We start from the raw sequence: 25,020 nt of genomic DNA, 5'->3' as shown, positions 1-25,020 counted from the left end.
AATGAGATCATAGCTAATCTGTAGCATATCTGCTTCAGGTCTATATTCCTTTGCTTAAACAAAGTGTATCTATCTCAGATTTAAATTTAACAAGTAATTGATAGTAATTATGGACTGGAGGAAATTGAGCTCAGCACACATTTCCTACTCAATAACCTTTGCTTGAAACAGCGCAGATCCTGGGGAACATAGGATATGAGAGCTTTTTAGTTGGCCTCAACTAACAACTTGATCACTCACAACTTGGGGTGTAAATGGAGACCAAAAGTTTATGTGACCCACGGAACTGTATTCCAAAAGCATCAATGTTTTTACAAAAATTGAGGGAAGAAAAATACAAAACAACGTTGTATTTGGTTCAGAATTGTAAACCCAATCTCCCTCAACTCGGACTCCAAGCATGGAATCTTCCTAATTCCCAAAGACATGGGCTGCAGTGATATTTGAGAGAATTATATGAGATGTCAAGACAGCCTTTCTTTATATCGAGACTGACAAGTCTTATTTTCCATTCAAGTCACAAACATTAACATGAGTTTCACGTCAGTGAGCAGTGAGAGGATTATTACAGTAAATTATTGCTCATTGTCATCTTCATTACCACTTAATCTGACCTCATTAATGTGCAGGCTCCAATTCACTAGAATAGAAACTAGTCGTGTTACCTTTCACTGTGTCTCACACCTGCACACACAAAACACGGGTGCTGTGGAAAATATAAGCATTACCACAGTTAGGGGGGATTTTAAAAATAAAAATATATATAACCAGGAGATTTCGAGTCTCCACAGTTTAGAGCACTGACTCTGTGTTGGCTGGTGTTATAGTTAACCTGGGACAAAAAAAATAGAAACTAGTCATGATGACTCCTGACATGAAACTCTGAGCAGGTACCTGGCGATTTTCTGCTTGCTCCTCCAGTCTTTCATTCAAGACAACTGGCACCAACATTTCAGGGCAGCAGCCGTGCACACCCCATATCCATGGATATTGACAACTGACAAGCAAAAGACTCTCTGCATCACCATGGACATCTGTGATCCACTTACAACAGTGTTCCACACTTGGAAGTGCACTGATTTGTTTCTTTATAACATCACTGCAAGAACACTGCTGTTGGGCAGCCAACCAATTCATGGACTGGTGCATGAAGAATCTCAGGGATCCTCACTTGCTCTTAGCCTCATTCAGCTTTTGTTGATCTCATACTCCCAGCATTGTACGGCATTGCATTTCCTAGCTTTGCTCCCCCAGGTCCATTTTAATTTTGCCTTGCAGTTTAGCACAAATAAAAATCCAGGCAGTTTGTCATGATTGTCAATTACCAGTCAAGGGGATGACAGATCATTTTACAACACAGTGCTACATGATTCTCAAATCTGCAATGTGTGCTAGCCATACACATGGCAAACATAGTGCAAATGCTGCAAGCATACCCCCTTGTCTCCAAATTGAAAGGGAATCATCGGACATCAAGTTGAGAGAGATAGCCTTCAGTGAAGCCAATGATTCATGGGCACCCTCTGCAATCAGCCAGTTACTTGGAGCAAGCAGGGTAACAACTGACATCATTATTGGGGGAAACAGTGAAGACAGATGAAAGCAAAGCTTTGGACATTGTCTATATGGACTTCAGCAAGGTGTCTGACAAGGTTCTGCATGGTTGACTGGATAGCAAAGTTAGATCATATGAAAGATAGGGAGAGCAGGACATTTGGATGCAAAATTGGCACCAAAGCAGGAGGCAGAGGGTGGTAATGGGGGGTTGCTTTTTTGACTGGAGAATGTGATCGGCAATGTGCATCAAGGATCAGTGCTAGGTCCACTGCTTTTTGTCCTTTATATAAATGATTTGGATGTGAATACAGGAGGTATGGTTACTAAGTTTGCAGATGACACCAAGATTTGGTGGTATAGTGGACAATGATGAACGTTACCTCAGAGTACAATGGGTCCTTGATCAGATGGGCCAATGGGCCAATGAGTAGCAGATGGAGTTTAATTTAGGGACCGAAGGGGCAACTCTTTCATGCAGAGGGTGGTGCATGTATGAAATGAGCTGCCAGAGGAAGTGGTGGAGGCTGGTACAATTACAGCATTTAAAAGGCATCCAGATGGATACATGAATGGGAAGGGTTTCGAGGGATATGGGCCAAGTGCTGGCAAGGGTGACTAGGTTGGGTTGGGATATCTGGTCGGCATGGACAATTTGGATCAAAGGGTCTGTTTCCATGCTAGACATCTCTATGACTCTATGACGCTATGTTGCGGCTGTACAGGACATTGGTTTGGTCACTTTTGGAATATTGCGTGCAATTCTCGTCTTCTTCGTTTTGGAAGATGTTGTGAACTTGAAAGGGTTCAGAAAAGATTTGCAAGGATGTTGCCAGGGTTGGAGGGTTTGAGTTAAAGGTGGGGAGTTGAATAGGTTGGGGCTGTTTTCACTGGAGCGTCAGAGGTTGAGGGGTGACCTTATAGATGTTTATAAAATCATGGGGGGGCATGGATGGGGTAAATAGACAAAGTCTCTTCCCTGGAGTGGGGGTGTTGAGAACTAGAGGGCATAGGTTTAGGGTGACAGGGGAAAGATATGAAAGAGACCTTAGGGGCGACTTTTTCACACGGAGGGTGGTGTGTATATGGAATGAGCTGCCAGAGGAAGTGGTGGAGGCTAGTACAATTGCAACGTTTAAGAGGCATTTGGATGGGTATATGAATCGGAAGGGTTTGGAGGGATATGGGCTGGGTGCTGGCAGGTGGGGCTAGATTGGGTTGGGATATCTGGTTGGCTAAGAAGGGTTGGACCGAAGGTCAGGCAGCATCCGAGTAGCAGGAAAACTGATGTTTCGGGCAGGAGCATCAGAATTCCTGATGAAGAGCTCCTGCCAAAAACATCAGGTTTCCTGCTCCTCAGATGCTGCCTGATCTGCTGTGCTTTTCCAGCACCACTCTAATCTTGACTCTAATCTCCAACATCTGTAGTCCTCACTTTCGTGAGTTGTAACGAAGGGTCTGTTTCTGTGCTGTACATTTCTGACTCGAATTGTTAGTTACCACTTGGCAGCCCAAGACTGGATATTATTCAGATGGTGTTGCATTTGAATATGAGCAGCTTCAGTATGTGAAGAGTCATGAATGGTGCTGAACATTGTGCACCCATCAGCAAACATCCCCACCTCTGACCTGATGATGGAGCAGCTGAAGATTTTTTTTTGTTCAGTTTAATGGAGGGTTTCTCTCCATGATACCCAGCAAGGTTTATTTTATTGAGCAATCATCATGAGGACGTCAGGATATTAAATGTCCATTAAGACTCTGTCGTGTCCATCTCCTCCAAAGTTAGCCCAAATCCAGAAGTACTTATCACTGGTGGATTTCTCCACCACCGCCCTCCAAGGGTGCTCTTGTCCCACTCTGACAGGTGCATGCAACATCTACTTTCTTTTGTAATCACCCATCCCAACCCCCAGCATCACTAATCTTGTGTGCCTTCTGAACCCCCTTCACCTTCTAGTCTTTCCTTTCACCCTGACAGGAATATACTGTCTCTGGACTCTCGTTATCTCATTTCTGAAGGCTTCCCATTTTCCAGCCGTCCCTTTACCTGCGAGCATCTGCTCCCAATCGGCTTTTGAAAGTTCTTGCCTAATACTGTCAAAATTAGCCTTTCTCCAATTTCGAACTTCAACGTTTAGATCTGAACTATCCTTTTCCACCACGATTTTAAATCCAGTAGAATTATGGTCGCTGGCCCCAAAGTGCTCCCCCACTGACACCTCAGTCACTGTCCTGCCTTATTTCCCAAGAGTAGGTCACGTTTTGCACCTTCTCCAGTACGTATATCCACATACTGAATCAGAAAATTTTCTTATACACACTGAACAAATTCCTCTCCACCTAAACCCTTAATACTATGGCAGTCCCAGTCTATGTTTGGAAAGTTAAAATCTCCTACCATAACCACCCTATTATTCTTACAGATAGCTGAGATCTCCTTACAAATTTGTTTCTCAATTTCCTGCTCAATACTGGGTGATCATCCCTTTCATATTTCTGAACGGAACATTCCTACTTGCGGAACATTTCAGAGAACACCTCTGGGACACCTGAACCAACCAACCCAACCATCCCGTGGCTCAACACTTCAACTCCCCCTCCCACTCCACCAAGGACATGCAGGTCCTTGGACTCCTCCATCGCCAGACCATAGCAACATGACGCCTGGAGGAAAAGCGCCTCATCTTCCGCCTAGGAACCCTCTAACCACAAGGGATGAATGCAGATTTATCCAGTTTCCTCATTTCCCCTCCCCCCACCTTGTCTCAGTCCCAACCCTCAAACTTAGCACCACCTTCCTAACCTGCAATCTTCTTCCTGACCTCTCTGGCCTATCACCCTCACCTAAACCTCCTTCCACCTATCGCATTTCCAATGCCCCTCCCCCAAGTCCCTCCTCCCTACCTTTTATCTTAGTCTGCTTGGTACACTTTCCTCATTCCTGAAGAAGGGCTCATGCCCGAAACATCAATTCTCCTGTTCCTTGGATGCTGCCTGACCTGCTGCGCTTTTCCAGCAACACATTTTCAGCCCATATTTCTGATCAACCGAAGTAACTTCCCTGGATATATTCTCAGGAATATCCTCCCTCAGTACAGCTGTAATGCGATCCCTTATCAAAAACGCCACTCCCCCTCCTCTCTTGCCTCCCTTTCTATCCTTCCTATAGCATTTGTATCCTGGGACATTAAGCTGCCAGTCCTGCCCATCCCTGAGCCATGTTTCTGTAATTGCTATGATATCTCAGTCCCATGTTCCAAACCATACCCGGAGTTCATCTGCCTTCCCTTCAAGGCCCCTTGCATTGAAATAAATGCAGTTTAATTTATTAGTCCTACCTTGTTCTCTGCTTTGTCCCTGCCTGCCCTGATTGTTTGGTTCACTTCTTTTCTCAACGGTACCATTCTTAGATTGATCTCTATCCTCACTATCTCCCTGGGTCTCACCACCACCTTATGAGTTTAAATCCTCCTTGAGCACATTTCCCTGCCAGTATATTAGTTCCTTTCCAATTTAGGTGCAATCCGTCTCTTGTACAGGCCACTTCTACCTCAAAAAATATTCCAATGATCCAAAATTGTGAATCCTTCTCCCATACACCAGCTCCTCAGCCATGCATTCATCTGTCCCATCCTCCTATTCCTACCCTCACAGTTATGGTTACATCATTGAACGTCAAAGGGTGTTGATAAGAGTGTCTCTTGTTGGAGATGGTCATTGCCTGGCAATTGTATGCCACAAGAAGATTCTGGGTAAGTCAAGACGAAGGACGGCTGTCACAGGCTGCTCCTTTTTTGAGGTATTTTAGGTGTTGGAGGTGTTTTCCTTGAATTCCAGGAATAGCAACTACTGTTTTATATGCTGTTGCATTGTTTAGGAACTTTGGAGCAATACAAGTTAAAACAACAGCACTTTAAAAGGGAGAGGAACAGACAAAGGCAGCACATGGTCAGGCAGTGCAAGAGGGGGAGAAAGTAAAAAGAACCCCACAGTATTCCCTGACACCACAGTGAACCTGCTGATGGTAACATATTTTTGATGGCGATGGGGTGTCAATAAAACAAGGCTGTTTTGGAGTTGATTGGACTGTTTTGGAATGTATTCACATATAGTTCAAAGTGGTTCACTTGCAGAGACAGTGAGTGAGTAGACCCCAGGAAATGTGCAGTGTGTTGGAGTTGCCCCAGTGTTGCATCCGCTTGCACGCTGTGTTTTGCTGGTCACTAGCCTGTGCTGGGTTCACGCAACATTGGCTGCACTCTCGGCTGCTCAGGGAGGAGGGCCGCGTCGCTGCCTCCTGCAGCCTTCCGCCGCGCTCGTCCTCGTCCAGGCCGCGGGCACGCGCACGGAGGCGGGGCCTGAGTTATTTCCGTGCATCGGCTGGATTGAGCGATTAGGTCAGGTCAAATGACACTGTGTTGGGTGGACAGAAGCCTCCTGTCTTGCTGCCTGGGTACGTTGCACAGTTCACTTACCTTTGACCATGTCTCCCATTCTTGTTCGGCCCAAAAAGCAGCAGCAGCACCTTCCAGGTTCTTGCAAAGGTCTGGGTCTTAGTTTGGGTGTGTGTTAGTTCTGTCCTATTGAGCTGCTAAGCCAATGGCTGCTGTCATTTTTGTCCAAGCCCCAATGGAAACAAGGGCTACATGTGGCTAATTTCGCTGGGGATGTTGCCAGTCTTGTTTTGCTCACATTTGACCATGTTGTTTCATCTCCCTTTCCCAGTTCACCATGGCCTTGCTGCCTCGGAAGAAGAGGCGGAAAGATCCAGCTCTTCCTGGTGCCTCAAACTCCAGGGATGGGGATGGCCCTGTCGTGGTGGCAAAGTTCTCTGAGGTTGGGATATTTTTGGTGGAGAGGAAAATGGGCTCAAGTAGGAGAAACTTCCTCACACAGCTTGCTCAGAAAAAGGGTTTTCGTGTGGAGGAGCAGATGAGGTGAGTGAGCTGGAGCTGTGAGTTTGGATCAAAGTTTGATCACATCATCGAATCTCTTCGGTGCTGATAGAGGCCATTTGGTGCATTGACTCTGCACCAACCTTCTGAAGAGCATCCCACCCAGAACTACCCCACCCTTACCCTATTCCTGCCACCCTGCATTTACCCTGGCTAATCCACTACACATCTTTGGACTGCAGGAGGAAACCCATGTAGAGACAGGCAGGTCATGCACACTCACACGCAGGCAATCGCCCAAGGGTGGTATCGAATCAAACCAGGCACCCTGGCATTGTGAGGGAACAATGTGAACCACTGCCTTATCATCTTTTAAGCCATAACTCGGACTTACATTGTGAATCATCATCATCATGTATTACCCAGCAGGAAGCTATTCGGCCTATTCTGGAGGGAAGTCATTCAGATACTGCAAATGAGCACAGAGGGTTGGTGTCATTTTGCTGTCCTTCCATCCCCCCCATCCAAAAATCATTCATATTGTTCCTGCACAAAAAGTGGTCATGCTCCCAATGACTGCTTCATGTTATTGTTAAATATTAAGTAGTAAGTTGGTGATATTGAACATGAGTTGCTTAAAAAAGGGACACTGTCAAAAAATTTTTCATCTTAGAGTCATCAGGATATTTTGCAAGATGACCCATTCAAGAGGGAAAACAACATGAAACTGCATGAGTGAGAGTACTGATGGGTTGGTGGATGAGTTGCCATGAAGAAGGCTTTGGACAATGTTGACTGACGATTCACTACCAGGCTTTGCTTCAGTTTTCAAGCAGGCAGATTGACTCTGATTGATGTGGGCATTGTCCTGAGACAAAAGCCAGTGAATGGTTGTGACCTGTTCTGTTGCAATGGAACAGTTGCAGTGCACGTACCTGTTCTTTGTGTCAGCGAAGAACAGGGCCCTGTATATTCCTCTGTGTACCTGCTGGTGTACACAAGTGAGTCATGCAGTGAGCCCAAATGACCATTCTAAATTAGTTGTTGGTGTATTTCCTCACAACTTTAGGATTATGTGGCAAATTGTTTCCAACTGCATACAGTAGTCCAGCTGTGGTCAAACCTAATTGCCAAATCCTGTCTGTTCTTTAGTTTGTATCGGTCCTTGCTGCACAAGAAGTCTTGGTGGTGTGCGAGAAACCTGGCGCCCTTTCTGTTGTACCACTGTTCCAGCTAGACATTGGGAGGAATCCGGTCAATGCCACTTGTTGAGAATCTGTTCTTGAATTCATCTTTTGAAACTCTGCCTATTGACCTGAACATTTAACTGGCTTGTGTCACATGTTTCAACATAATTTATTTATCCTGGCAACATGGAGATAGCAAATGGATTGCATTTCATAGTTGCTCAAATACCTAGCGAATCCTTATCAAATTTGCCTGAGCACATTGTCTCAGTGTATTGCTGAGCCTGTCAAAGTGCTATTCATGTTTCTGAATGTAGTCTGAAGATGATGAAGCTCACCCCTACTTAGAAACTGATCTGAGAGTTTGTGTCTGTTGGATAAGAGATTGTACACTGTGTGAAGAGGAAGGAAGAGAAAATCTGTTGACAGAACACGGAGATGCCCAATTATTGTTTGAGACCTTAAATGCACATTGAGGACAGCGAGATGTCAGTGAGAAAAGAAAATAAAATTCCTAAAATGTGTACATGATGCTTACTTAAATAGCTTGTTTGAAAGGAAATAGGCATTGATTTATGAATATATATCAAAATAACTTGGTGACAGGAATCAAAAATGGCTGATCATCTTGGGAGTGGTGATTGTAGCATAATGAGATTGCAGGTCAAAATCAAACTTCTTAGAAATCTATTCATGAAATGTGGGTGTCACTAGCTGGATCAGCCAGTATTGTACATTGCTCGTTGCCCTCAAGTAGATGGTGGTGAACTGCCACAATAGATGTAAGATGGAATAGAGAAAAAGATAATGATGATGACTCAGTGCACCAAGGTGGAAAGTGAATTTGGGAATATCAAGAGCTGGCCTGTTGAAAAGCAAGTAGAAAAGTTTTCTTGTTTGTTCAATGGATCGGAATGCCCTGGCAAGGCCTGAACTTATTGTTTATTCCCAATTGTTCTCTCAGAAGTTGTGGTCCTAAGCCTCTTTCTTGAACCATTGTAAGTGACTTTGGTTCAACCACGCTACATATTGGCTGCAAATGATCAGTGCTGTGTTTCCAAGTCCAAACCAAATAAACCATTTAACACGGACACAAGTAAAAATCAAGATTATTTCAAAATTTCTGAATATCTGCAAGGGTAAATCGACGGAGGGATTAAAACCAAATTAAACTTGTCAGCAGATGCAGGAAGAATGGAGAAAGGCTGGGTGCTGATTAAGAGCAGGGGTGCTCATGTACCGGTAATTCACAGTTATCACACAGGAAGCTCCTCACATGGCAAGAAGCAAAGAAAATATCATTTGAATGGTGTGTCTACACAAAACTTTAGTAAGACCACTGACAGAGTACTTTGGACAGTTTGGGCTCCACATTTTGGAAGTATGATGGAACAAAAAGTGAATGAGTGAGAGAACCTTATTTTGCTGCTCCACGGGATGAAATAAAAATACAAAGAGAAGACTTGGAATATTGGAACCATTTCCTCACAGCAAGAATTTCAGAGATGACTCAAAACATACATTTTTGAAGGAATGGGGCAGAAGAGGTAAGCAAAATCTGCTTCAGGTAATTGGATTGATTGAAGAGAGGATGTTGATATTGGATGAAACTGGAAACTGTTGAGACCAAAATTACTTATTTTTTCAAAAGAACTGCAAGTTTTCAAGGCTGTGCAGTTGTTTGTTGAAGCAGAGACAATGTTGACATTTAGACACAGTTTACAAATGATTACAGAATGATAGGGAGGTGGTTCTAGTGGCAGTCATCCAGTTAACTTTGGGACCTGCGCAGGGAATCAGAACTACAAAGATTTTAGAGACAAAATTCAGGGAAAGGGAAGTGAGATTTTGAAATGGGAGCAAACAGAGATTAAAGCGTAGTGGAATTTGATTTGTGCAGCATTAATTTCAAGCAACAAAACATGCCACTAAAAAATGCAAAACTATTTGCGTGTTCATGGTGGAAAACTAATTCTGCATTTTGTATACAGTACCTGACATTTTACAATAATGCAGACTGTAGAGTCATACAGCATGGAAGCAGACCCTTCAGTCCAACTAGTCCACACCGACTACACTCCAAACCAAACTCGTCCCACTTGTCTGTGTTTGACCCAAATCCCTCCAAACTTTTCCTGTTCATGTACTTAGCCACATGTCTTTTAAATGTTCTAACTGTACCATCCACCATTTTCTCTGGCAGTTCATTCCACACACAAACGTAAAACACAAGTTGCTCTCTGCATAAAACAAAAGTTGCCCTTCATAACCTTTTGAAAACTTTCTCCTCTCATCTTAAAGCTTTGCCCCCTGGTTTAGAATGCCACCACCCTAGGGAAAAGTCCTTTGCTGTTCACCTGATCTATGTACCTCAAAACTTTATTAACCTCGATAGGGTCACCCGTCAGCCTCCCAACACTTCGGTGAGACAAGTCCCAGCCTATCCAGCCTATTTGCATGACTCAAACCCTCTATTCTTGGCAATATCCTGGTAAGTCTTTTCTGAACCCTCTCCAATTTAATCATATCCTTCCTAGAGCAGGGTGACTAGAACTGTAAGTAAAAAATGAGGTCTGCAGATGCTGGAGATCACAGCTGCAAATGTGTTGCTGGTCAAAGCACAGCAGGCCAGGCAGCATCTCAGGAATAGAGAATTCGACGTTTCGAGCATAAGCCCTTCATCAGGAATGGACTAAAGTACTCCAGACAGGGCAAGCCAGACAGAGAACAGCCAGGGAATTCCTAGAGGCATGACATTCATCCACAAACTCCATCAAAAAACACAATGACCTGGACCTAATATACCAACCACTGCAGCGGACAGCTGAAACTGACACCCGGAAGCGGCAAGGACAGACCAGTATAAATACCGGAAGAAACATCAAAGAAGCGCTTCGCAGGAGGCTCCACAGCACTGATGATGTCTCCTAGCCAGGGGACGAAACGTTTGCAACTAAAACTTCCAGCTCGGCGAACAGAACCACTACTCCAGAAGACCCCTGTGACTTGCAGTATGCTGCAAGGATTGGTGTGCGGTCCACTTCTTTGCATCATTTAGGAACATTGTAGATGACAACAAAATTGGTGGTGTAGTAGACAGTGAAGAAGATTAACTCCAAGCACAACAGGACCTTGATTAAATGGGCTGAGGTGTGGCAGATGGAGTTTGATTGAGATCAGTGTGAGATGTTGCATTTTGATAAGGCAAATCAAGGCAGGATTTACACACTTAGTCGTCCTGGGGAGTGCTGTCTAACAAAGACACCTTGGGGTGGAGATTCAGAGTTCCTTGAAGGTGGAATTGCAGGGAGACAGGTTAGCGAATAAGGCATTTGGTACACTTGCCTTGATTGGGTACGGCATTGAGGAAAGGAGTTGGGATGTCATACTGCGGCTGATCAGGGCATTGGTTAGGCCACATTTGGAATACTGCATTCAATTCTCATCTCCCTTTATCAGGAAGATGTTGTTAAATCTGAAAGGGAGCAGAAAGAATTTACAAGGATGTTGCCAGAACTGGAGGGTTTGAACAATCCGAAGAGGCTGAATAGACAGGGACTATTTTCCTTGGAATGTTGGAGGCTGAGGGTTCACCTTATAGAAGTATATAAAATCATGAGGGGCATGGAAAGGGTAATAGACAAGGTCTTTTCCCTGGGGTGGGGGAGTCCTGAACAGGAGGGCATAGGTTTAAGGTGAGAGGAGAAAGATTTACAAGGCACCTAAGAAGCAACTTTTTCATGCAGAGGGTGGTGTGTGTATGGAATGAGCTGCCAGAGGAAGTGGTGGAGGCTGGTACAATTACAACATTTAAAAGGCATCTGAATGGATATATGATTACGAAGGGTTTCGAAGGGTATGGGTTGTATGCTGGCAAATGGGACGAGATTAATTTAGGATATTTGGTTGGCATGGTGAATTGGACGGAGGGGAATATTTCCATGGTATACATCTCCATAACTGTGTCACTGAGGCCTGACCAATTTCCCGTACAACCTCAACATGACATCCCAACTCTTGTCGTCCAAGGTCTGAGCAGTGATGGTAAGCATGCCAGAAGCTGCCTTGATCATGCTGTCTACATATGACGCAAACTTTAAAGAATTGGTGTGTCAGTTCTACAAAACAGTTAGTTCAGTTGGCTTGATGGTTGGTTTACAATACTGACATTCTGGGCTCAATTCCCACATCAGCTAAGCTTACTGTGAAGGACCCACCTCAAACTCAGCCCTCACCTAAGGCAGGGTAAACTCAACACCATTCGTCTCTCTTCAATGAGAACAGCTTTTTGGTCGTCAGACCTTTTGCCTTTAAAGAATTGAGGAAGAGGCCCTCGACTTGAGAATTGTAAACATCGTGACCTTATTCACTGATCTTCCTCAATTATTAGGCAAGGTTTTGCATGCGGAAAAATGTGACCTCTTGTGAAACCAGAGGCAGCACATGTCCTCTGTAAGTTACTCAATATCTTTTCAAAACATGTGAAGCAACATGTGTCCTTGTGACATGTGCAGTGGAAGGAAAGTTGAAAAGTGCCTTTCTGAAATACTTGAGATAAAGACATTATATTTCGGTGGGTTATGCATCCTTTACATGAGTTGGAAGGTGTAATTTCTACACAAGTTGTTTGGGGCATTACTTGTATCGATGAAACATTGTAGTCAACTTGTCTATCAGTTACATTGCGGTTACAGGGTTAATTATTCTGGACTTGGGTAGGTGAGAGGATTGGTGGCATAATTTGAATGAATCGAAGGAAATTGATGCTAAATGAAGTATAGCATCAACAACTCTAATAACCCTTTTATTCTGGTAAAATGATTTAAATTCACTGCCCACTTAACTATTGAAGTTAAGCAAATGAGCAGCAGAATCATGGAAACAGGGAAACTTCATGCATCCTTGGTTTACGAGGTTGACAGTTCCAGGATTCTCATCTTGCAATACTTAAAGAATTGTGATACGTTTTCAAGTCAAACTGAGTGTGTTATGGAGGGGGAACTTGAAAATATGTGTTCGAAAATATCTGCTTTAACTCAGGATCCTGACACTTCAAATTTTCAAGTGTCCGAGTAGAAAATCGTTTGTGAGGAAATATTTCCATTCCACTATGACATTTCCAAGTCTCTTTGCTCTAGTTATCCATTCCTGTTATTCAGATCTCATATTCCCTTTGACCTCTTATAAATATCTGGGCCTTCATCTTCTCAGGGACCAACTCTGGAATTCATTGAATGGGCAGCATGGTAGCACAGTGGTTAGCACTGCTGCCTCACAGTGCCAGAGACCTGGGTTCAATTCCTGCCTCAGGCAACTGTCTGTGTGGAGTTTGCTCATTCTCCCCGTGTTTGTGTGGGTTTCCTCTGGATGCTTCGGTTTCCTCCCACAGTCCAAAAATATGCAGGTTAGGTGAATTGGCCACTTGATGTGTGGTGGAATTTGAATTTATATCTCCAGAGCATTAGTCTGGGCCTTGAGATAACTCATTTAGTAATATTAACGCTCCCTCTTGAGGTTTAGTATACTGCAGATGTAAAGTAGTAGTGGTTAATTTTTAAGTTCTAGTCTTGCCTTTAGTATACTCAAGTTAACACATAAGAAAAAATGCTGCTGCCAAGCAACCTTTTATTTGGAAAGGCATAATGAATGTTTGAGGATATCATCTCCTATATTGTTACAGTTGTTCCTGTATATGGGCCCATGACTCTATTTCATTTTGGAGACTCATTTAAACTACAGAACTGAAATCAATATTAGTCTTTTATTTTGAGTAAATGCATCTCTTTGTGTAAGTGGAAAACTAATATGTTAATAGATTAAACATTGATTTAAAAGAAGTTTACATCCCTAAAGTGTACCTAGGTTGGCCATATTTTCTAGGGAAAAATGAGTTCACTGTTGAATTATGGACATCTCGAATGCAGCTGTTGCCCTTTTCTTTTTCTGGAACAGATATTAATGTGATAAAATTGTCCATTGTTTGGAATGAATTGTTACTTGATCTTAAATTTGCCAAGTTTCTTGTTTCTCTTTGCAGTGAATCCGTGACTCATGTTGTCTCTGAGAATAATTCAGGTGATGAAGTGTTCGAATTGCTGGCGAAACAGAGTGGAATTTGCAGAGCGGCCTTGGTAGATATGACATGGTTCACTGAAAGTATGGCAGCAGGCAAACCCTTGGAAATAGAAAATCGTCATCGGCTTCAGGTATTTTAATACAGATCTGAACAGTGAACGCAAAAGAGTATTAAACACATAAAGAAGAGTCGCCGGAAATATTTGCAAGGAAGTGAGTTTTCATCCATGATGGCTTATGATTGTTTCCTACAGAGTTTAGTTTGCTAAAATTCTGGGTTTATTACTTCCCTTTCTCCCTTTGGGAGAGAAATGTCTTTTTGTGAAGAAACTCATTGCGTTATGAAAAGATTATACGGGATGGAAGTAGGAGTAGATTATGCAGTCTGTTGGGTCTGCTGTACCATTCAGTAAAATCATGGCGATCTAATTGTGGCACTCACTCCACTTGTCGGCTTCTCCTCAACACCTTTCAAATTCGTATAGCTCAAAATTCATTAGAACTCAGCCTTGAAGATTCTTAATGACCAAGTCTCCAAAACTCTCTGGGCAAGAGAGTTTCCACGTGTAATAACCCTCTATATTTTGGTCACAATGCTGGTCTCCCTGCAGCAGGAAGGATGATGTGAAACTTGACAGGACTCGGGAAAGATCGACAAGAATGTTGCCAGGGTTAAAGGGTTTGAATACTTGGAGAGGCTGAGTAGACTGGGGCGGCTTTGCTTGGAGCATTTGAAGCTGAGGGGTGGCCTTTATAGAGGTTTATAAAATCATGAGGGGCATGAATAGGGTAAATAGACAAGGTCTTTTGCTCACTCACAAAGCTTGCAAATTGTGATTGGAAAGTGCAAATAGGCAACCAAGCAGCAGAGAAAATTGGAGCACAAGGGAGCTGTTCAGACCCGTGAGCCTGCTTTCCCATCATTATGGTTGGAGAGTTTGAGATATATGGAGAAGCTGAATCAGCTGGAGCTATTTTCCTTGGAGCATCAGGAGCTGAGGGGTGACCTATAGGCAATTATAAAATCACGGGGGACATAGATTAGATAAATAGCTAGGGTCTTTTCCCTTGGATGGGGGAGTCCAGAACTAGACAGGGCGACACGGTGGCACAGTGGTTAGCACTGCTGCCTCACAGCGCCAGAGACCTGGGTTCAGTTCCCGCCTCAGGCGACTGTCTGTGTGGAGTTTGCACATTCTCCCCGTGTTTGTCTGGGTTTCCTCCGGGTGCTCCGGTTTCCTCCCACAGTCCAAAGATGTGCAGGTCAGGTGAACTGGCCATGCTAAATTGCCCGTAGTGTTAGGTGAAGGGGGAAATGTAGGGGATTGGGTCTGGGTGGGTTGCGCTTCAGCGGGTTGGTGTGGACTTGTTGGGCCGAAGGGCCTGTTTCCACATTGTAAGTAATCTAATCTAATCTAATCTAGAGGGCATAAGTTTAGTGTGAGAGGGGAAAGATTTAAAAGGGACCTCAGGGGCACCTTCTCCACATAAAGGTAAGGAATGAGTTGCCAGAGGAAGTGGAGGTGGCTGGAACATTTCTGACATTGAAACAGCATCTGGATGGGTATATGAATAGGAAGGGTTTACAGAGATATGGGCCGAATGCTGACAAATGGGACTAGATTAATTTTGGATATCTGGTCGGCATGGACGAGTAGGACTGAAGGGTCTGTTTCTGTGCTGTACATCTCTATGACTCTATGGCTGATCCTCAGTATCAGTGTCACCCTCACATTCTGCCTCCACACCCTGTGATACCTTTCCTGTCTGGAAACATAGCTGTTTCTTTCCTGGGCATTTTAAGTGAGTTGAACTGAACAGCCTTCTGTGATGGAGATTTTCACAAGTTCACTCTCCTCTGAGTGAAGAATGTTTTCATCCCCTTGGTCCTAAATAGTCCACTGTGAATCCTGAGATGGTGAGCCCTTGTTCTGTACTCTTTCTCTCATCTCCTTCCCTGTCTGCAGAATGGGAAAACATCATTCCTGGTCATGTTGGAAATTTTGGACTTGACAAGATATCTACATTCTAAAATGTCTCAGATAACTTAGGCTGAAGCAGAATGTTTTTGATCAGGGAATGATGTGAGCATCAGAAAATCAAGTAACCGTTTTTGCACCTTATCACAAAAAACGTCAGATTTTGTTTTGAATACACAGACATTATGGCTCAGTGCTACTTACAAGCAGACAAATCACTGCTCCTGTGCAAAGTACATCTATTTTTGTTAGCCACCAGGCACATGGTGGCATCGTCACTGGGCTAGTAATCCAGCTGCCCAGGCATAATTTCTGGGGGCATTGGTTCAAATCCCACCACAGCGGTTAGTGACATTTGAATGCTGTTCAAAACAATTGGGATGTGAAAGCAAGTCAAATGATGACCAGGTAACTATTGTCAATTATCGTAAAAGACCCATTTGGTTCATCACTGCCCTTTTGGAAAAGATATCTGTCATCCTTACCTGGTCTGCTGACATGCAACACCAGACCCACAGCTATGTCGTTGAATCTTAACTGCCTGCTGGGCAATGAGGGGTGGGCAATATATTTCTGTCAGCGTTGCCTACCTCCCATGAATGAAGAAAGCAGAATGCTGGTGGGAACTGGTTGTTAGCTTGAAGAAATAAGACTTGTGGAGATTCAAAGAACAAATATTTCACAAGACTCCAAGCAGGAAACTAACATGTGGTGTAAGGAGAATGTTGACAGTTATTGTTGAAGAAGTTTGAGAAAAGTTCCAAATATTCAAGCATACTAAACATGGTTTTGTGAACAGGGAATCTGTTAGACTGATCGAACACAGAATTTTTTGAGTTAACACGTACTATGGATAAAGGGGAACCAGTAGATCTACGATACAAAAATATTTCTAGAAGGTATTTGATAAGATAACATCAAAAGTTGTTGTGGAAAGTGAAACCTTAGCGTGTAAGAGGTCATATATCGACATGATAGATCTTTTCAGTTGACAAGATGTATTGAGTGGTGTACTCCAGTGAACGATGCTAGGACTTGAATTGTTTACAATGTATAAATTACTTGGATGAAGGGAAAAAATATACACTGCGTAAATTTTCTGATCACACAAAGATGTGTTGGAAAATAGGTTATAAAGAGGACTCAGGAAGGTTTATAAGATTGATATGGACCAGACCAAATCCTTTTTGCATAGATTAAGGAGATAGCCTAGACCCTAACCTTTATCTTCCTTAAAGACAAGTGTAAGGTGCAGTGTTCCAAATGTGAGTCAATTGGTCACGCTGCTCAGCTTTAAGCAAAACACACTTTATTCGTTCTCTCGTTAAAATGCAAGCAGAAGAAAGAGTTGGTATTACTTTAACTCTATTGGAAAATTTAAGAGACTAATACATTATTTAACTCCTAAACAGCAACTGTTCTAAGATGGTAACTTTCTGCAAACACAGCCTTGGCAAAGCCAATTTCTGTGAAATAGATTGTCTCACATGAGATGTTTCTCCAGACCAGAACATAAGAACATGAAGAGGAAATTCTGGCAGAGAGATAATTCCAGCTTTTGCTGTGGCTGAGAGAGATGTATAAACAGGTTCCATCGCCAACTTCAAAGTCCCATCAACGGAAAGATAAATTAAAACCCTGGTTTTTTGGGAGCCTGCCTCTACCAGAGGGCACAGCTTAAAAATACAGGGTAGACCATTTAGGACAGAGATGAGGAGAAACTTCTTCACCCAGAGATTGGTGGGTGTGTGGAATGCTCTGCCCCAGAGGGCAGTGGAGGCCCAGTCTCTGGATTCATTTAAGAAAGAGTTGGATAGAGCTCTCAAGGATAGTGGAATCAAGGGTTATGGAGATAAGGCAGGAACAGGATACTGATTAAGGATGATCAGCCATGATCATATTGAATGGTGGTGCAGGCTCGAAGGGCAGAATGGCCTACTCCTGCACCTATTGTCTATTGTCTACCCATTCATGCTGCTTCTATTGTTCGAACTTGAAAAAAATGCCCAGGGCCTTGCAAACTGTTTACTTTCTGGCCTTGGAAGAGATCTCTCAATACCTCTGTCTCAACTTCTCCTCATTTAAAAAAAATCTACCTTTTAAAGGCGTAGTATCATCACACGATATTGATAAGTGAGTGGGCAGAAATGTGTTAGAATGTGAATTGGTGCATTTTGACAGGAAGAATAAAAAGATAAGCATGTGATCTAAATAATGAGAGATTGCAGAGCTCTGAGAAGCAGAGAATCTGGCAATAAAAGTGCATCATTCACAAAAGGTGAGTGCGAAGGTTCAGCAAGTAAAGAAGCCTAATAAAATGTAATCATTTATCATGAGAGGAATTAATTCTGAAAGTAGGAAGTGTGTGCTTCAGCTCTCCTCTAGACTGGTGATTATTTACTGATGCACGGATCTGGTGATTCTGCTTTGGGAATATTCTGCACAGGTTCAGTCACCTTATTGAATAAAGGATGGAAATGCATTGGATGCACTTAAGGTGGGGTTTACAGAACTAATGTCTGGAATGAGTGGATTGTCTCAAAGAAATGTTGGACAGGCTTGGCCAGTATCCACATGAATTTGACCTTCATTGAAACATAAAAGATCCTGATTGGTTTTGACCGGGTACATGTGGAGATAATGTTTTCTCTTGTGGAAGAATCGAGAACGAGGAGTCACTTTAAAATTCAGGGATGTCAATTTAAAACAGCGATTAGGTTTTTGAATATTTGGAAGTCTCTTCCTAAAAAGCTGGCATAAGCTAATTTATTGATTATTTTTAGAGCAGAGGGAAATAAACAAGGGGTGGTGGAAGGTTATTATGGGAAGTGGGATTTTGGATTTTAAGGGTCAGTCACATCCTGTTGAATGACCAAACAGGTTCATGGGGCTGAATCACCACATCTTGCTCCTGAATGGTATTTCTCTGTTTGGGTCAAATCCAATGAGTGAGCTTTATTGCTGCAAATTAGTTCAAGAATACACACAAGAGTGAGTGAGACGGCTTCTGAAGGATCAGTCCAAGCAGGGCAGGGAGGCTGCTGCAAATCCAGGAGGAGTTATGACTGCACTGGGCTTGGGGATGGGGTTTGGAGTTGTTGGAGGAGGTTGGTGTCGAGTATCAGTCAGTCACTGAAGTATTTTGTTTGGGTTTGTTCATTGGGATTAACCTTCATTTTAGTTTGGTACATTAGTTGCCTGTTAAACAATTTGTAATTCATGTTGATTTTTACTACGGTCGAAACCTTAACATGTGAAATCTTGCCCTGTGTAAGTCACTGGGAATTGAGTCTTCATTATGTCTTAACATTCAAGAGATAGTAACAGTAATTGATGAAGAAACAAAACTTAATTTATTTGGGACACATTGCACTCATTTCAGTTCAGGACGTTTAAACGCAGATTGGTAGAATTAAGGTTTGGACACGCTTAATATGAGGTCATAGTATTTGAGACTTAGCAAGTAAATACTTAGTTTGCCAATGAATAAGAATGTTAAATATCACTTCTCCATCAAAACCTACATTAACCCAAAGGACACTTGCTTGCTGTTAACAAGAGTCAAGTGGGAACAATGGCTGTCCCTCTGTCGACCTTCTGAGTTTTATATTGAGCAATGCTGGTAGGTCAGTTATCACCAGTGGTTTGAGGTGTTATGGTTGCTCCTTGCTTCAGAGGGAATGATTGATGTGAAAACAAGCGTTTAGTCTGTCATCACAAGTATGCTACCTTCAAGCTATTTCCATGACACAGAAGTTCTGCTTAATATCGTAAGTTTTTAGTGATTTAATTCTGATTTGGAAGAAAGTGTTTTAGTGTGTGGCTGGAGTTGGTCAAAACACTCACCACTTGTGTTTGATTTTAGGTGAACAGAACTGCTGATTGTAGTGCCACTGATATTCCTGTTTCGCAGTACGCCTGTCAAAGAAGGACAACACTGAATAATAGAAATAATTTATTTACGGTAATAATCATTGACAAATGTCCTTTACTGCCTCAGACCTCTAGAATACATTGTACTGATTATTGTGAATTAAGTTGAGACCCTTTGTCGTGCCCAAACTCATGACTTCTGGCTAAACAAAAACAGAAATTGCTGGACAAACTCAACAGGTCTGGCAACATCTGTGGTGAGAGAAACAGAGTTTACCTTTCAATTCCAGTGACCCGTCTTCAGGTCACTGGCTAAACTATGTGAGAGGCAAATTACTTCTGGCAGTTGTATATATTTGTTCTGTTGATGAGACTTTTCGAACAGGCATGTTTATGTAAGTCAGTTGAGTCGAGCTTTGGAGCCTGACTATAAAGACTTGGTTGAGAAGTGATGAATTGCTGTTTCAGAAGGGTGGGGATAAAGAAAATTCCTGGCCCTACATCCTTTATTGTAAGATAGGCATAACAATAATTTTTACGATTCTGGGGGGTGAATTTGTTGTCTTTAAAGTTAAGGAAATTAGCAGTGTTGAAATGCATACATTTAAAAGAGATGGATCTGAATGGATTGAGATGGGATCACCAATCATGATTTTGCCTAGGATGCTTTGAAGATACTTGCAGAACATGCAGAGTTATGTGAAAATGGAGGACGGAACCTGGCATTCACAAGAGCATCTTCTATTCTAAAATCATTGCCATATCGTATAACCAAAATGGATGATCTCCAAGGAATTCCCAGTCTTGGGGAACATTCCAAAAAGGTGATTAAGGTAAAAACAGAACAAATTTGTTTTTCTAATCTGGTTCCTCAGGCTAATCAAGAGTGCAGTTAGTTTTTACAACGTACTGGATTTGAATGATTGCTTTTCACGCAATCCTTCAAATGAAAGACATGAAAACTTCTTTCCACTTGGCTGCAGGAAATCCTTGAAGATGGAAACTGCAGGGAAGTTGAGAAGTTAATCCAAAATGAAAGATATCAAACACTAAAGGTGAGTCTCAGTTTTTGATGTATTTTGCTACACATGAAATGAACTGAAATGGCAAGTCTCGAGCATCTCATGTCAGATAATGGTTACTGAGGACATCTCTCAGATATTATGATTGAGGAAACAGCAGTTGTCTCATGTCAGATAATGGGAGAAAACCATTTCCAGACGATCTCAATCTGTTTGATATAAACTCACTAACTATTTTTGTTTTGATCTGAGCATTGGAGGTTCACTCATTTATAATATTCAAGGCTGAGTTCAATAAGGCTTTGCCTCAGAAGAAGGTTAATAGATATAACTAGAGCTGGGCAGTCAGGAAAGCTGAGTTCAGCCCTGTATCAAGTCAGTCATAGACTGACTTAGTGCCAGAGCACGTCGAATGGCAATCTCTTGCTTCATGTTTTTGTATATTTTGCATTGTATTTACTTTGTCTGTGCAATTTCCTATATTGCAAAAGCAATTAGATTTTTAGTCAAATATTTCCTTGCTTTAAAGCATGAGAGAATGTCCTGAGGTCCCAAAAGGTGCAATATGCCAGCAGGATGTGTTCACTTGTAATGCTGGGTGTGATTGTTGATGGATACCTGCCTCCTTCCCTTTGCTGAATTTTGGGGAACGGTGCCCCTCACTTGCTTGGACTTGTTGATGGTCCGTGGTTTACTTTGTGTTTAAAAATACCAACACACTTCACTGGAGCTGTCCTGCTGCTTCTGTTTACAACAACGTGAGAAGTCGGTCTCTGGTTTATATGGTTTGTAAACTTAGTTTCTGGTTTTGCAGCGATTTACCAGCATCTTTGGTGTTGGTGTGAAGACAGCTGAGAAGTGGTATAGAGAGGGACTGCGAACGCTGCATGAACTGAAAGCATCAAAAATAAAACTCACTAAAGAACAAGAAGCAGGTAATGAAGTCGTGGACAAAAAAAATAATGTAACCTGTTGCCTTTGAAGTTGTTCACTTCTCTCAAGGACATTTGTAATTTGCTTAGTCTTTCTGATAATTTGGAACTGTGCTCCCAGCAAGAATCAGTTTCATCAAGACAGAAGGGAAGAAAAATCAATTTGAGCGCAAGTTGGGATTTTAATGACATTTTCTTGAAGGGAAATAATTCACTTGTGAACTTCTTGCAATTGTAATGTACCCTATACTTCAAATGTACAGTTACAGCATACCTTACCTTTCTTACCTTCTGCTAAAGTCATCAATTTTTATCTACATTTTTGGAATGAGTGGATTTTGCTGAAGTATAATTGAGTGGATGCCAACAGCGCTTTGTTAGCTAGTCTTCACCGAGATGTGAGAGTTAGTTTGCGTTTTTTTGGAGAGCATTACAAACAAGCTTGGCATTGTCCATAATTGATATTCACAAATGTACACATTTGAATAGGACTTAGTTGATTCTCTGAGACTTTTGTAAAATGCCTTTTAGAGGGGAGAATCGAAGATTGGCCAAGAATTCTTGGTCAATCTTCATCAGTCTCAAAAACATGAGGACCGATTATAGATTTTGAGACTATGTTTGACAGTAGGGAATAAAATTACAGATTTAAGTTGGAAATGGCTGGAACTTGTAAATTGAATGTGATATGGAGAAGTGGGGACACCCATTAGCTCAGATTCACAGGATTGTAGGATACGCATGTTGAAAGTCTGGATGAGGTTGCAGAAGTTGGATGAAATGAGCTTAAGGTTTTGCAGTTGAAGACAAGCATTTTAAAATGTGTGCTGTAGGAAATAAGTATTGGACCTAAAGGAAGAAAAGGCTTATACTGACAGATTGGAGAGTCCCAACTTCAATCAGAACTGAGTTTGGCAAATTGAGTATTGCTTGGAATCAAAGCACGAATAAGTTTGCAACTCCTTCATTTACATTTAGAGGCTTTTTAGAAGAGGCAGCAACAAAATGTGCTCTTTAATGGAACTTGTAACACCCAAAAACAAAGAGTCATTATCCGAGTCTGATCAACATGGATCATATGAAGTCTGGGAGACCAATCTGTTCTCAGTTGTCCCATTTTTCCAGCACCTTTAGAGATGTCCCATAGATGGTTAATTCAGGGAGACATTGAGCTCGATCAAAGCAAGAGATGTTTGATGGGCTAAATCAGGTTAAGTTGAGGAATTTGGTTTTGAAACGAGATCGAAGAGTGGACAGAAAGTGATGGAGAGACTGAGAGATGAAAGGAAGAAATTCCTAACAGTGCTGCAAACAGCTCCTGGCACATCAAATTACACTGGGGCAAAGGAAGTTGTGGCATGAGAGGCTGGAATGAAGGAATGTAGAGTTCACAGAAGGTGATAGGGCTGAATGCATTGAATCATAGAATCCCTACAGTGTGGAAGCATGCCATTCACCTCTTCGAGTCTACACTGCCTCACTGACAAGACCTATACCCCTACCCTCTCCCTGTGACTCTGCAGCTTCCCCTGGCTGATCTATTGAGCCTGTACATCCCTTGACACTGTACAACAATTTAGTTGGGTAATCAATTTCAACATTAGCGCTGAAATTTTAGCTTTAGTATGGTAATGGATTGGAATGTGGAAATCAGGATGGCTAAAAGGCACACGGAAGTATTATGCAATATTATTTTGCTCCAGTGAAGGTGCTCTGCAGTGTAATTGTCACCTTTGATGTTGCCAACCATCAACAAAGGGAAGTAATAAATTGGAAATAGGCCCAGGAGTTTTTTTTAAAAACTCCTTCTGGTTGAAAAATGAAACTTGATCTGAAGAATATTTCAAAAATACCTGCAATCCCCTGTGAAGCCCAAACCTGTTTTTGAACTAAAAAGTTCCTTTTGTTTTACAGGCTTGCTCTATTATGAAGACCTCATTGTCCCAGTCACAATGGCTGAGGCAGATTCAGTCAGGAAAATTGTTGAAGAAACTGTACACAGATTTCTACCTGCTGCAGTTATCAAGTTAGCTGGTGGCTTTCGAAGGTTAGAGCTCCGCTGTTTTCCATTGTATCATTTAATTCTGTTAAATTCAGCTTATCTTTGTCAAAGCCTGTGATATTTAACTACTGAGAAAGGTTGAGACAAAAGAACCTTTTATAATGTTGAGAAACCGAGTGGGAAGCCAAGGCTCTTAAATAGAGTCGTAGAGTCATAGAGATGTACAGCATGGAAACAGACCCTTCGGTCCAACCATACCTTGCCGACCAGATATCCCAACCCAATCTAGTCCCACCTGCCAGCACCCGGCCCATATCCCTCCAAACCCTTCCTAATCATATACCCATCCAGATGCGTCTTAAATGTTGCAATTGTACCACCGTCCACCACATCCTCTGGCAGCTCATTCCATACACGTACCACCCTCTGCGTGAAAGAGTTGCACCTCCGGTCTCTTTTATATCTTTCCCCTCTCACCCTAAACCTCTGCCCTCTAGTTCTGGACTCCCCGACCCCAGGGAAAAGACTTTGTCTATTTATCCTATCCGTGCCCCTCATAATTTTGTAAACCTCTATAAGGTCATCCCTCAGCCTCCGACGCTCCAGGGAAAACAGCCCCAGCCTGTTCAGCCTCTCCTTGTAGCTCAGATCCTCCAACCCTGGCAACATCCTTGTAAATCTTTTCTGAACCCTTTCAAGTTTCACAACATCTTTCTGATAGGAAGGAGATCAGAATTGCATGCAATATTCCAACAGTGGCCTCACCAATGTCCTGTACAGCCGCAACATGACCTCCCAACTCCTGTACTCAATACTCTGACCAATAAACGAAAGCATACCAAACGAAGATTTTAAACAAGGGTAGAGATAAGGTAATTAGGAACTCCGGTTTTTGATTTGTAAGAGTAGTGGCACTGACCGATTTGAAAGCCTTGTTACAATGATTTGTTTCTCCGTCCAGAGCAAAACGGAGAATTTTCTCTCTTGTCCTAATTTACTGGCTGAAACTGGGTTTTAGCATTTGTTGGTTAATTGTAAGTCACACATCGAGTTTCCCAATTGAATAGCAGAGGACTGTGTGCATACTGAAAATCTGAACTAAAATCAGAAAATGCTGAACAGTTTATGATTTGGAGATGTCAGTGTTGGACTGGGGTGTACAAAGTTAAATATCACACAACACCAGGTTATAGTCCACTAGCTTTCGGAGTGCCACGCCTTCAACCACCTGATGAACAGCTCCAAAAGCTGTTGTGCTTCCAATTAAACCTGATGGACTATAACCTGGTGCTGTGTGATATTTAACTCTGAACAGGTTAAGCAGTATTTGTGGAAAGAGAAATTGGCTCAACATTGCGGGTCAGTGACTGTGCGGGAGAATTGGGGAAAAATTAGAGATGCTTGAGCAAGAGGTGGAAGGGACAAGGACAAACAAAGTTTTCTGGTAGGATGGCAGAGAAGATAGACTGAGGGACAGAAGGATGAGTCTTACAGGACT

At 42.4% G+C, this 25,020-nt stretch overlaps 1 protein-coding gene across 4 annotated transcripts in view; it reads left to right on the top strand.

Annotated features, from left to right (window-relative positions):
* The window catches only part of polm (polymerase (DNA directed), mu), a 93,537-nt gene that overhangs the window by 59,550 nt on the left and 8,967 nt on the right, over positions 1-25,020 (top strand). Inside the window, exons 1-8 of one of the 4 annotated variants that reach the window (XM_060856437.1) lie at positions 5,915-6,010; positions 6,283-6,494; positions 13,677-13,845; positions 19,559-19,657; positions 20,229-20,399; positions 20,550-20,621; positions 21,403-21,523; positions 23,435-23,567. In XM_060856437.1, coding sequence (XP_060712420.1) covers positions 6,289-6,494; positions 13,677-13,845; positions 19,559-19,657; positions 20,229-20,399; positions 20,550-20,621; positions 21,403-21,523; positions 23,435-23,567 — 971 coding nt within the window. In that variant the 5' untranslated portion in view covers positions 5,915-6,010; positions 6,283-6,288. Of the gene's footprint in view, positions 1-5,914; positions 6,011-6,282; positions 6,495-13,676; positions 13,846-19,558; positions 19,658-20,228; positions 20,400-20,549; positions 20,622-21,402; positions 21,524-23,434; positions 23,568-25,020 lie in introns of those variants that run through there. The other 3 variants (XM_060856436.1, XM_060856439.1, XM_060856438.1) reach the window with 3 other exon arrangements.

Source organism: Hemiscyllium ocellatum, chromosome 48 (assembly GCF_020745735.1).
Source record: "Hemiscyllium ocellatum isolate sHemOce1 chromosome 48, sHemOce1.pat.X.cur, whole genome shotgun sequence".
NCBI lineage: Eukaryota > Metazoa > Chordata > Chondrichthyes > Orectolobiformes > Hemiscylliidae > Hemiscyllium > Hemiscyllium ocellatum.
This window is presented reverse-complemented; position numbering and strand designations above follow the sequence as displayed.